Raw genomic sequence first — 13,858 nt, forward strand, 5'->3', positions numbered from 1 at the left:
CACCACCACCAAACTTATCTGTCGCCTTCCTTTTATTCAGGCCATTCTACCCATCTGAAACACCTGCCTTACTCCTTCCCCACCATACAAACCCTGCTAATTTAATTCTTCCAGACCCACCTAAAATCCCAACTCCATTAGAGTTGTTTCCAGGCAGACTCTCTTGAAATGTTCTTGAATTCTAAAGACTTACAGCAATAATCATCCCACCAGTTCATCTGTCAATTAATCATATGTGACATCTGTTTTGCTAGAATTATTGTTCAAATCTTATACTTGAAATCCATGTTCATAATCTTACTGAGTCTAAAGCCTTACTCTTATACTGATTAATAACCATTACTGTATCTTAATAATGGCTCACAATTAGCAGTGCATGCATTTCATTTCCTTGTAAAAGCCTCAGCTTATCAGCTTATCAATAGAAAATGCCAGCCAGGGCAAGCCACAGAGCATTTTATTTTGGCAGAGACCTAAAGTCAAATTGAGAAAGCTATTCTACAAAATCCCATAGCATTTCAATTAAATAACTGCTGAATAAATAATGTCCAATAAAAGAACAATTCAATTCAAAGTTCTCAAAATTCCTAGAGAATTTCCCTAGGAAATGGGCTTACCTGTATGGTGAGGCCTGGGGCCATGATGTTTAAATCTTTCTGGAGAGCTTGCTTCAGGTTTTCATCTATTTGATCTGTTTTTGAGGCCAAGAACAACATCTCTCATGATACTCAAAAAAATTTTTTTTCATTATATTAATACTGAAAAAACCCCAATCATTATTAGACCTCAAATTTCTATGGTACTGCTCTATAGAGCTTAAACCACCTCATGTATATATATGTGTATATATATACATACAATCTCTATTAAGTTACATACATGTATGTAATGTATATATATATACACATATATGTGTGTACATATAAAAAACTAATTATATATTATAAATATAGAAGTTATTATATATACATTAAAAATGCATATTTAGTTTTCCTTTTGTATGGGAGAAAGTGTGAAGAACTGTCAAACAAAGACTAAGGAAGAAAGATGAAAAGTAGGTTGTTTATCCAATAAATGAAGATTCTAGGTCTCTAGTATCTTAATTCAGTGTGGTTACTGAATACGTGTCCTGATTCTCATAAAAACCAAATTCCCATTTCATTCTTTTTTTTAAGGTTTATTCATTTTCTAAGATTTTATGTATTTGAAATAGAGCTAGAGAGAGAGCACAAGTAGGATGGAGAAGCAGACTCCCTGCTCAGCACGGAGACTGAGGCAGGGCTGGATCCCAGGGCTCAGAGATCATGATCTAAGCTGAAGGCAGACACCTAACCGACTGAGTCACCCAGACGCCCGAGATTTATTTATTTGAGAGAGAGTCCATGCACATGCGTGCACATGAGTGAATCAGTGGGGAGAGGGAGAAAGAATCCTCAAGCAGATTCCCCACAGTTTTGGAGCCCTATGCAGAGCTTGATCTCAGGCCCCTGAGATCATGAACTGAGTCGAAATTAAGAGTTGGCCGCTTAACCAACAGAGATACCCGTGTGCCCCTCAGTCAGTCTTTAGCCCAAATCTCCAAATAACTAAATTTCATTTCCATGGATCTCTGCAAGTATTTTGGATTTAAGAGGTGGGTGGAGGGTACGACTGGGTGGCTAAGTCAGTTGAGCATCTGTCTGACTCTTGATTTCTGCTCAGGTCATGATCTTGGAGTTGTGAGATCAGCCCTATGGCAGGTTCTGCGCTGAGCATGGAGCCTGCTTGGGATTCTTTTCCTCTCTCTCTCTCTGCTCCTCCCACCCCTCGCTCATGTACACACTCACTCTCTTTTAAAAAAATTAAATTTAAAAAAAGGGAGGGGGCAGGCTCACAGAAAGGTCTTTGAAGTACACAAGAATGGACGATAAAGCTATCACTTCACTTGGCCTTGAAACTCATGAATCTTCTATCCACCTCAATGTATTTTCACCATTATTAAAATGACTGGTGATGTGAGAAATGAGGACAGTTTTCTCATATACCTAGTAGTTGTCAATCATCAATGAGGACTCAACTGGTAGATCTCCAAAAGGATCAGCCAACCCTATGCCTGCCTGTAAGAAATTCACTAAGAGGGGTGCCTGGGTGGCTCTGTGGGTTAAGCCTCTGCCTTTGGCTCAGGTCATGATCTCAGGGTCCTGGGATTGAGCCACGCATCAGACTCTTTGCTCAGCGGGGAGCCTGCTTCCCCCTCTCTCTCTGCCTGCCTCTCTGCCTACTTGTGATATCTGTCTGTCAAATAAATAAATAAAATCTTAAAAAAAAAAAAAAAGAAATTCAATAAGAATTCCTGGGGGGAGAAGTAAACAGCCAAGAGCAATAACTCTATCACAGGTCATAGCTTTCACTACCACATATGAAAAGTAATTTGTGCAGAAAAGAGTTAACACAGCAGGCCTGAAGCTATGATCCTCAGAAAGGCCTGTTTCCAAATTGGCCGTTAGCTGACACACAGAATATGGATCTGGAAAGGATTCCCACTATTCCCAGAACTTGTAATGACTCACTCTGCCTAACCTGTTATACTAACATGTGCCTTTCTTCTGGGACTATGGAATTTTGGTATGTGCTAAAGGCAGAGGATGCCTGTATGTTAGCCCCCAGTAAAAATTCTGGGCAGCAGGGCTTGTGGGTGGCTCAGTGGGTTAAGTGTCCGACTCTTAATCTTGGCTCAGTTCATGATCTCAGAGTTATAAGTTCAAGCCCCATATCAGGCTCTGCACAGGGTGTGGAGCCTGCACAAGATTCTCGCTCTACTGCTCCCTCTGCCGCTCCCACCTAAAAAAAATTCTGGGCAGTCTCTAATGAGGTTTCCTAGCAGACAACATTTCACATGTGTTGTCACACTTTAATACTGAAGTAAGTGTATCCTGTATGCCTCCACTGGAAGAAAATTCTTGAAAGCTTATGTCTGGCTTCTTCCAGGTTTTACTTTGTATCCTTTTGTATCCTAGCTATGAGTAGAACATATATTGAGTCCTGTCAGTCTTCCTAGCAAGTCATCAAACATGGAGATGGGTCTTGGGAAACTCTAAGAAAAGACTTCTAAACTTCCCCAAATATTCTATTAAAATAGCAACAAAGCTAATTTTCATTAAGTTATCATGGTAAAAACAGAATATAGCCTGCAAATAATCTTTTTCCAATCTCTATTAAGTTACATATAATAGATTCAGAAAATTATCATTCTTAAAATATCTTTTAAGTATTCACTTAATTTAATCATAAGAAATTTTAAACTTTAGAGAAATATTTTAAAGGCAAATGTTCTCTTATAAATTCAGAAGAAGTGCTTAAATAGGATAATGTTTACTAATATTATAGAATCCATAGAGTTGACTAAGATTTCCAATTGGTTATTCACATATTTAATTTATAATGAGTAAGATACTCACCAAACAATTCAATGTAAACTTCTTGAAGAGTGTGGGCACTACAAAACTGGTTCAGTTCGTGGTGGATTTTATTGAAGATTAAGGTCTTGTCATAATCTGCAGTGTAGTTCCTCACAATATCAAACACTGAAGGAAAGGTAAAATCCATCTTTATTCATGTATCCTCTAATTCAGCCACGGTAAAAGTTACAATATATATGAGGAAAAGTGACAAAAAAATAGTGGAAAAATGAAACAGCTCACAAACCTTGATGTGTTCCTTGTGCTCAATTTTCCAAATATGACTGCATTTGCAATTCTAATGGGCAAATTCTGAGTTCCATACTAAGGAGAGTATACATTATCTTGGAGATAATAAGGAACCGTCAAATGTTCAAGCAAGGGTATGACACAATCACATTTGTACTGTGGCGGCAGTGTGAAGATGAACTGTGAGGCAGGGAAAGTGTAAGGCAATTACTGCAAAGCAAAAGTTTAGCAAGGATGTAAAGCAGCCTGAATTAATTGAAGAACACTGGAAATAAAAGAAGGAAGCAGCTGCCAAAGACCATTTTTGAAAAGGTAGTTTTTAAAGACTGTAAAAAAGGATGCCTGGGTGGCTCAGTCAGTTAAGCATCTGCCTTCCACTCAGGTCATGATCCCAGGGTCCTGGGATGGAGTCCTTCCTTGGGGTCTCCTTGCTCAGCAGGAAGTCTGCTTCTCCCTCTGCCTGCAAATCCCCCTGCTTATGTGCTCTCTCTCTGACAAATAAATAAAATCTTAAAATAAATAAAGGCTGTAAAAAGACACCAACCTAGAAGGAAAAGAAGTGAACCTTTACTGGCCCAGGCTTTATATCAGGAAATTTACATACATTAATCACTTAATTTTCACAAAAATATTTCCTAATTTTGCATAATAGGAAACAGAAACCAAGAATTTCAGAAATGTTCCTAAGGGCACATACTAGACCACACCAGAATCTGTGCTCTACCTACTAAAACATGTTGTTTTCTTCCTTCAGACCCAAGGACTTGTTCTATTGGCTTTCCCATGGAAGATTTCAGATGTAACTGGATTCTAGATCACAAATGATGGTCAGGCCATCAATAAATACTTGCTGACTAACTCACCTGCCTGGTCATTTCCAAGTGAATTGGTGATCCAACAGTTTCCATGTCTGTGGCTACAGAACCAGCAATATCTTCCTTTTGTCTATTTTCCCAATCATAATCCATTCCACTGATTTATAACCAGGGAAAGTAGATGAGAAAAAGACAAAATAATCACAGGAAAATATAATCCAAATCCACATGGCAGTAATACAACTTGCTCTCTACTCTGAAATCCTTTTGCTTTTTGTGCCTGTATCAGTGCCATGAAATTTAGCATGAACTTACATTCCTATATACATATATATGTGTGTGTATATATATACACACACGTATATATGTGTGTATATATATATATACACACACACGTACATACATACATGTATATATATTTTAACAATAAATACATACACTTTTTTTTAGGTTGGCATCATGTCTTCAGACATAAAATATGAAACCCCTTAGGGAAAAGGGTCTAATTACACCTTTTTAAATTGGTTTTGCCAAACACAGTATCTTGTACATGTTAAGCATGCCAATTTTAATAGTAAGGATAGAATGGCAGCTCTTTTCAAATGAAAGCAGGATCTCAAACAGATCCACATACACCCATGTTCATAGCAGCATTATTCGTAATAGCTAAAATGTGGAAGCAACCCAAGTTTCCATCAATGGATAAATGACCAAACAAAATGTGGTATATTTATACAATGGAATATTACTCAGCCATAGAAAAAAAGGAAATTCTAACACATGCTACAACATGGATGAATCTTGAGGACATTATGCTAAGTGAAATAAGTCAGTCACAAAAAGATAAATACTATGATTCCACTTACACAAGGTACTTTAGACAAAATCACAGAGACAGGGGCGCCTGCGTGGCTCAGTGGATTAAGCCGCTGCCTTCAGCTCAGGTCATGATCTCAGGGTCCTGGCATCGAGCCCTGCATCGGGCTCTCTGCTCCGCAGGGAACCTGCTTCCTCCTCTCTCTCTGCCTGCCTCTCTGCCTACTTGTGATCTCTCTCTCTGTCAAATAAATAAATAAATTCTTTAAAAAAAAAAAATCACAGAGACAGAAAATAGAATGGTAGTTGCTAGAGGCTGGGGAGAGAGGGAACTGGGGAGTTTATGTTTAATGGGGATAGTTTCATTCTTGCTAGATTAAAAAAGACACGGAGATGGATGGTAGTAATGGTTATACAACAATGTCAATTTTTTTTTAAGATTTTAAGTAAACTCTACACCCAATACGGGGCTCAAATTTACAACCTCTAGATCAAGAGTCACATGCTCTACCAACTGAGTCAGTTAGGAACCCCGTGGATGTATCTAATACCACTTAACTGTATACTTAAAAATACTTAAGGTGGTAAATTTTAAGTTATGTGTATTTTACCACAATAAAAAAGGGGGGAAATAAAACATTTTTTAAAAAAAAGCAACTCTTTCTTCAGAACTTCTAGATAAGTTTTTTTTAATAATTTTTAATTTTTTATTAACATATAATGTATTATTAGCCCTGGGGTACAGGTCTGTGAATCGCCAGGTTCTAGATAAGTTTTTGATTTGAATGGAAACCATGCCATCTCTCTGGATTTTCATCTTTTACCAAGGAAATGTTCTCCCCAAACAGATTTTTCAGATCACTTTCCAAGTTATAGCAATCTCAACTAGAAAAGAGTTTTCTATGATCATAAATCAGTCTGGCCAAGGAACTGATGAGTTATAGGTTTTCAGCATGAAAGGAAATGCTCTCTCATGAAAGGAAATGCTACTTCCTACAAACTCTAGAAATAATCAATGATTGTCTCGCTCTTAGAAAAACTATGATGAGAGAAAAGTAACATATACAGTTGCAGAAAGTCAACTCTGTTCAGGACTTGTGACCTATTTCTTTTTTTTTTTTTAATTTTTTAATTTATTTGACAGACGGAGATCACAAGTAGGCAGAGAGGCAGGCAGAGAGAGGAGGAAGCAGGCTCCCCAAAGAGCAGAGAGCCCAATGTGGGGCTCGATCCCAGGACCCTGGGATCATGACCTGAGCCGAAAGCAGATGCCTTAACTCACTGAGCCACCCAGGCGCCCCCTTGTGACCTATTTCTGCCACCATTCCCCAGAAGTATAAAAGATTCCAGGGATCATTTTTATATATATATATATATCAGAAATGAATGAAGTCATAAATCTTTAAAAGCACTTTTTTATTCCTTAAGGAATCTCTTCAGTTATAAATACTCTAACCATAAAAACAACAGAATAAGGGCTCCTGGGTACCTCAGTCAGTTAAGCATCCAACTTTTTTTTTTTTTAACTTAAATTTTAGTTAGTGAACATACAATGCAATATTGGTTTCTGGAGTACAATTCAGTGGTTCATCATTTACATATAACGCCCAGTGCTCATCAAAAGTGCCCTCCTTAATACCCATTCCCCCATCCAGCCTATCCCCACCCACCTCCTTCATCAACCCTCAGTCTGTTCTTTATTTTTAGGAGCCTCTTATGGCTTCTTTTCCTCTCTCCTTTCTTTCTTTTCCCCCTTCCCATATGCTCATCTGTTTTCTTTCTTAAATTCCATATCTCAGTGAGATCATATGGTATTTCTCTTCCTCTGACTTATTTTACTTAGCATAATATGCTCTAGCTCCAGCCATGTTACTGCAAATGGCAAGACTGCATTCTTTTTGATGGCTGAGTAATATTCCTGTGTGTGTGTGTGTGTGTGTGTGCGTGCGCACGTGCATGCACACACATGGCACACATGCACACACACATATACACCATCTCTTTATCCATTCATCAGTTGATGGATACTTTGGCTCTCTCCATAGTTTGGCTACTTTTTAAAAAGATTTTATTTATTTATATGCCAGAGAGAGAGAGTATATAAGCAGGGGGAGAAGCAGACTCCCTGATGAGCAAGGAGCCTGATGTGGGACTCTATCCCAGGACTCTGGGATCATGACCTGGGCAGAAGGCAGATGCTTAAGCAACTAAGCCACCCAGGTGTCCCCACAGTTTGGCTATTGTTGATAATGCTGCTATAAACATCAGGGTACATGTACCCCTTCGAATCTGTATTCTTCTATCTTTTGAGTAAACTTTTGAGTATTACAATTGTTGGATCGTAAGGTAGTTCTATTTTTAACTTTTTTAAAAAAAATTTTTATTTTATTTTATTTATTTGATGGAGAGATCACAAGTAGGCAGAGAGGCAGGGAAGCAGGCTGTCCTGAGCAGAGAACCAGATGCAGGGCTCAATTCCAGGACCCTGGGATCATGACCTGAGCCAAAGGCAGAGGCTTAACCCACTAAGCGACCCAGGTGCCCCTATTTTTAACTTTTTGAAGAAACTCCAAACTGTTCTTCAGAGTGGCTGTAGCGTTTGCATTCCCACCAACAGTGTGAAAGGGTTCCCCTTTCTCGACATCCCTGCCAACACCTGTTGTTTCTTGTGTTAATTTTAGCCATTCTGACAGGTGTGAAGTGATATCTCATCATGGTTTTGATTTGTATTTCCCCGATGATGAATGACGTCAAGTATCTTTTTATCTGTCTTTGCCATCTGGATGTCTTCTTTGGAAAAATATCTAAACATATCTTCTGCCCATTAAAGTGGATTATTTGTTTTTTTGGTTGTTGAGTTTGATAAGTTCTTTTTTGTTTTTTGGGGTTTTTAAAAAAGATTTTATTTATTTATTTGACAGACAGAAATCAAAGCAGGCTTCCCGCTGAGCAGAGAGCCCTATGCGGGGCTCACTCGATCCCAGGACCCTGAGACCATGACCTGAGCCGAAGGCAGAGGTTTTAACCCACTGAGCTACCCAGGTGCCCCGAGTTTGATAAGTTTTTACAAATTTTGGAAACTAACCCTCTATCAGATATTTTATTTGCAAACATCTTCTCCCATTCCATAGGTTGCCTTTTAGTTCTGTTGATTTATTTCCTTCACCATCCATAAGCTTTTTTTTTTCCTTTTCATTTCATTTTTGCTTCTGGTTCCCTAAAATACTCTAATTATAAATATAAAAACAACAGAATAGGGATGCCTGGGTGGCTCAGTTGGTTAAGCACGCAGCTCTTTATCTCAGCTCAGGTCTTTATCTCAGTCATGAGTTCAAGCCCCGTGTTGAGCTCCGGACTGGGCATGGAGCCTACTTAAAAACAAAAAACAAAACCAAAACAGAAATATATGGGTACCATACCTGCACAAGGGGCCAACATATTAACCACTTCTATTCGGTCAATATAGATCATGACCCCACCACTAAAAACAAAGAAATGGAAAAAGTGTGAGCCAAATAAAATTACAATCCCAGATTCCCACATCATCAAACATATCCCACATGACATAAATTTAGAGGAAAATCTAAGGATATAAGTCACTTATCACTCAGATGTCCCTACACACAGGGCTCACCTCTGTAAGTGCTGGAATCAAAACAGCTCCCATGAAGACTAAACCTATAACATAGGGCCACTTAGCACTTTGCCTCTATTAACTGAAGCCAACAACTAAAGCAGTGCCCTTCTCAAACTTTTCTGTTGAAGAACGAAGTAAAATGGTTCCCCAAGAGGTATGAAAGACAGGCAAGGGCTGACATTTTTCTTAGTTTCCTGACTTATCTGAGTAATGCATGAAGAGTTTTAATCTACTTTTTAATCTGTATTTATTCTAATATGAAAAAAAGAATTTCCTCCTAAACCCTCAAGTAAAACTGACACTTCGGAAAGATAGGTCTTGTTAATTAATAGCTCCCTATACTTCCTGGCCTATCAGCACAGACCTAAGGCACATGTGAATCTCAATTTAAGATACATGAAGTTAGAGATTTTGAAACTAAACAACTAAGTCTTCCTAACAAGTTATGGTGACATTTTTCCGGATAAAAAAGGCTAATAACCTGCTCACAGAAAAAAATCTGAGAAAATAAGGGAAGCGTGAAGATCAAATTTACCCCAAATCTCGTAAGTTGCCAATTCTGAGTCCTCTCTAAAGAGATTCCATAGAAGAGAGTTACAGAAATACCTAAGAAGAACTTAGTATCAAATATGTAAACTTAAAACAGAGGGAGATTCTCCCTTTTTAAAAGCAGTCTGTCCTTTCACAGATGTCCAAGCCTCTTTTACAGAATTGTAAACACTGATATCTTAGTCATTTAAAACAGAGCATTTAAAAAAATACCTTGAATTTTACATTCTCCTTTTGACACAATTCAACATACTGATGATATTCTGTAAATAATTTGGACTTTGCTTGCCATTCTGCCCCAAAACTCTTCATAGCAGAGACTTTCAAAATAAGGTCCTCAGACCAGCAGCAGGAGCATCACCTAGAAACTTCTGCTAGAAATGCAAATTCTTTTTGCCTTATTTTTTTTTTAAGATTTTACTTATTTATTTGAGAAAAAGAGAGAGAGGGAGAGCAATGAGGGAGAATGAGAGGGAGAAGCAGACTCCCCACTTAACAGGGAGCCCTACGTGTGACTCAATCCAGGACCCTGAGATCATGACCTAAGCCAAAGGAAGACGTTTAATTGACTGAGCCATTCAGGTACCCTCAGAATGCAAATTTTTGAGCTTAACTCCAGACCTACTGAACCAGAAACTCTAATAAGATGGCATTTAGGAGATGTTGGGTGGCTCAGTAGGTTAAATGTCTGACTCTTGGTTTCATCTCAGGTCATGAACTCAGGGGTGTGAGATCCAACCTTGCGTTGGTGTCTGAGCTTAGCATGGAGTCTGCTTGAGATTCTATCCCTCTCTCTCTGCTCCTCCCCCTGCTCACTCACTATCTCTAAAATAAGTAAATAATAAAGCCTTTAAAAAAAAAAACCTTTGTTAGATGGCATTTAGTACTATAGATGGCAAGAAGGTGAGATGGTTTCATTCAAACTGTTTGTTATTGAGTACCTATTCTTAGTCAAGTGCTGGGGTAGGCACTTTACAAATACTAATCTTAATCCTCACAGTAATTCTTCAAGACAGGTCTTATTACCTGATTTTTACAAACAAGGAAACTAAGCTTACAAAGTCAATAAACACATGTATGGGGACAAAGAATATATGGGAACTCTCTGTCCTTTTGCTTAGTGTGAACCTGTAAGTGCTCTAAAAACTAAAGTCTATTAAAAAAACAAAGTCAATAAAGCAGACGTGGCAGTGCTAATACATGAAGTTAGGTCTGCCAGCTCTGAAACTACTTTTCTCAAGAACCAAGGAGCTTCCAAGATGGAAAGCTCAGAGACAGAGCTTTACTCAAAGAATGCTCAGAAAAGAAATCTCCCTTGGTTACTATCATGTCTATCTGAAAGATGTTTAAGTAACCAGAGTTTATGAACAGAAACTCTATCTGAGCTAAAGGCAGGTTGGTTAGCAAGGAGAAAGCTTACCTTGTTCCACAAGGCACGTTTTTAACTTCATCGGTTTGTAGTGTTGTCTGGGAAAAAAAATACTTAATGAATACTCAGGACACATATCATCAAAGAACTACTGGTCCCAGAGGAAAACCTCCAGAGAACTGCTAAGAGGTAAGTACAGAAGAGCTCCATTACAATTTCAGTCCCCAAAGATTAGCTATCAGAGTAATTTCTTTTCGTATCCTAGTAGACGTGAAAAACAAGACAAAATATTTTATAACTAATGTTCCAATCAAGATGCACTTGCACAACCTAGAGTGGAGAGGTTGATTGGGGGTGGGAGCTGAGGCAAAGAAAAAAAAGTACACTTGGAAAGTTTCAACGTTCAATCTGAAAGTTTCAATGTTCAGTCTTTCAGAGTCCCTTATTTTCACAGAGCTGGCCTGAGACTGGAAACTACATGGCTTACCCACAAGGATACTACCATTAGGACTTATGCTCTGAACTTTAATTCCACTGCATATTCTGGACACACTGAACCTTTATTAGAATACAGCAAAATCTTACTTTATGGAATATAAACAAAAAAGGAAATATGGCCCTTGTTTCTAAAAAGCTCACAATCCAACATAGGAGATAAAACCGTCATAAAACAATCTCTAACGAGTATAAAATAACAGAGTATGAGCTACATTATTAGGTTAAGTGATAAAGAGTAAAATAATAGTTTGGAAAGCTCTCTGCAGTGAAGTGTTTATAAGCCAGGTCTAGAGGGGGAGAAATGAGAAAGATGAGGCAGAGACACATCTTAGGTTCAATGATTCTTCATGACAGGAGCTCCTTCAGGCCCACACATATAGACTGTACATTATGAAGAATGCACAGGAAGACTTTGTGACTGTCACTTGTTTTTTTTCTTTTTTCTTTTTAAGTATTTTGTTTATTTGAAAGAGAGAGACAGAGAGACAACATGAGTGGAGGCAGGGAGACGGGACAAGCAGAATTCTCCAGGGAGGCTGGCATGAGGCTCAATCCCAGGACCCTGAGATCATGACCTGAGCCAAAGACAGATGCTTAACCAACTGAGCCACAACTGCTTTTTGCCTTTTCTGAACTTTGGCAACAAGTGTTGGCAAATTAGACTTTCTCCTGGTCCCTGCCCACCGGGGACCAACATGGTTGTCCTTCCAGTCTAAACCATCCATCTTTCCCTTGCCTGAGGAAGGGAGGCAGGTCAGGCAGAGGACAGAACTGGAGACAGTCCATCTAGGAAATGGCATCATGAGGCCACACATGTAGAACATCTGGACTGTTATTCTGTAGCTTTTATTTTTGGTGTGTTTGTTGCACAACTGCTTGAAATGTTTAATAAAGCTTTATAAACTTTAAAAAAAAAAAAAGGATCTATCCTAGTAAATATACAAAGCTGATGACAAACTGCATGTACAGATGACAGGAAGTGAGCCGGCTTGCCTGGAGAAAAACAGGCAATACAGAGGAGGGCAAATTCTGATAAAGAATGTGGTATTAGACAGAGGGCCCAGGATGTTTGCTGGGGGGCTTTGGCTCTCCCTAGTCCATCTTACACTGAGTCACAAAATGGACCTTTCAAAAAAAATTTTCCCCTTAATTCCTGTACGTCCATGTGATACAGTTCTCATTATCCATCTTATCTGGAGGCAAGAAAAACAGTTGGGAAGCTAAAGTATTAATTTATTTAGATTAATTTAGTAAACGGCCATGCAAATTGAAGGCTTTCAGTTCAGGAGAAGTAAAAGGAAGGATGCAGTAAGTAGTTACATATAACATTCCATGAGAGAAAAGAAGATAACTCTAGGGTTGAGAGATTGTTCATTATGAACAACTACCAGGGGGATGGTAAACATTAATGACAGGTTCTAGACAGAGTAAGGGGAGTTGATAAAGAGATGAGTTCAATTTATTTCCTTCAAAATACTAATCAAATTCAATTTCCCTAAACCATATTAGTATATTTAATATACATTCCTATTCAACCTAGAGGATGTCACCTAGCCAAGAACTAGCAAAGAGTTCAAATGTTAAATCTTCTACTTAATATCCTATCTTCAAGTACATTTATAGTTCTTTTCTATCATCCCCAAAATTATCTTCCGAATATAAACATTTATTTTAAAAGTAAGCCTTTGGTTATGTTATATAGACTTTAAAGGGTGAAAGTTTTCATACTTCTCTAAGCATAGGGTTTTTTTTTTTTTAAATATCATATGCAGGATCTCACATTTTCCAAGATGCTACTTATATATTCCTTTCAACTGCCAAGTTTAAGCCATTTGTTTGCACAGATTGTGTTATCATGTGTTCCAAAAATTCCTAAAAATAAATTTATGTCCCATTCTTATAAGAACAATTTCTTAAGAGTTTTATTAATGTATTTCTTTCCTAGAATGTTATTGTGTCATGTATAAAGAAAGAACATTCCTATTTAGCCACATTAGCTCTAGCCTTTAATATTTTGTAGATATGAAGTATATTAGTTTACACTAAAATCTTTTTACTAGTTTCATGTCTTATAAGTATGACAATTTGTTACTATTTTTATATATATATACACATATTTATATACACACACACACACACGTCTGTCACATGCTATTAACTTCTAAATGTGTTTTAATGTTTACTATTATCTCTTTTATATAGCTCTGCATCAGTATGACTTGATAAGTTCCAAGAAGGCAGAAACAGATCTGCCTGGCTTTGAACAAGATTTTTAAAAAGCTCTTTATCTCTAAGGGTTTGAGCATGCCACTCATAACGTCATTACCAACTGTTTGGGCTATTGGTGAGGTCATGTAATTAAAACTCCTTCTTTCATGGAGGAATAACTTAGGTCTACAATGATTGAACGTTCTGCAAAGTCATGTAATCAGTCAGTGGCAGAGCCAGAGCCAGAACCTAAGTCTCCAGGTTTCTGGTCTCACATTCA

At 38.0% G+C, this 13,858-nt stretch overlaps 1 protein-coding gene across 1 annotated transcript in view; it reads right to left on the reverse strand.

The window, feature by feature from the left end:
- Nucleotides 1-13,858, reverse strand: part of ERLIN1 (ER lipid raft associated 1) — a 36,882-nt gene that overhangs the window by 19,447 nt on the left and 3,577 nt on the right. The window contains exons 4-7 of the mRNA XM_046027119.1: nt 10,924-10,970; nt 8,737-8,798; nt 3,438-3,563; nt 618-691 (exon numbers count right to left, since the gene is read on the reverse strand). Coding sequence (XP_045883075.1) covers nt 618-691; nt 3,438-3,563; nt 8,737-8,798; nt 10,924-10,970 — 309 coding nt within the window. The remainder of the gene's footprint in view (nt 1-617; nt 692-3,437; nt 3,564-8,736; nt 8,799-10,923; nt 10,971-13,858) is intronic.

Source organism: Meles meles, chromosome 13 (assembly GCF_922984935.1).
Source record: "Meles meles chromosome 13, mMelMel3.1 paternal haplotype, whole genome shotgun sequence".
In the NCBI taxonomy this organism is placed as follows: Eukaryota; Metazoa; Chordata; class Mammalia; order Carnivora; family Mustelidae; genus Meles; species Meles meles.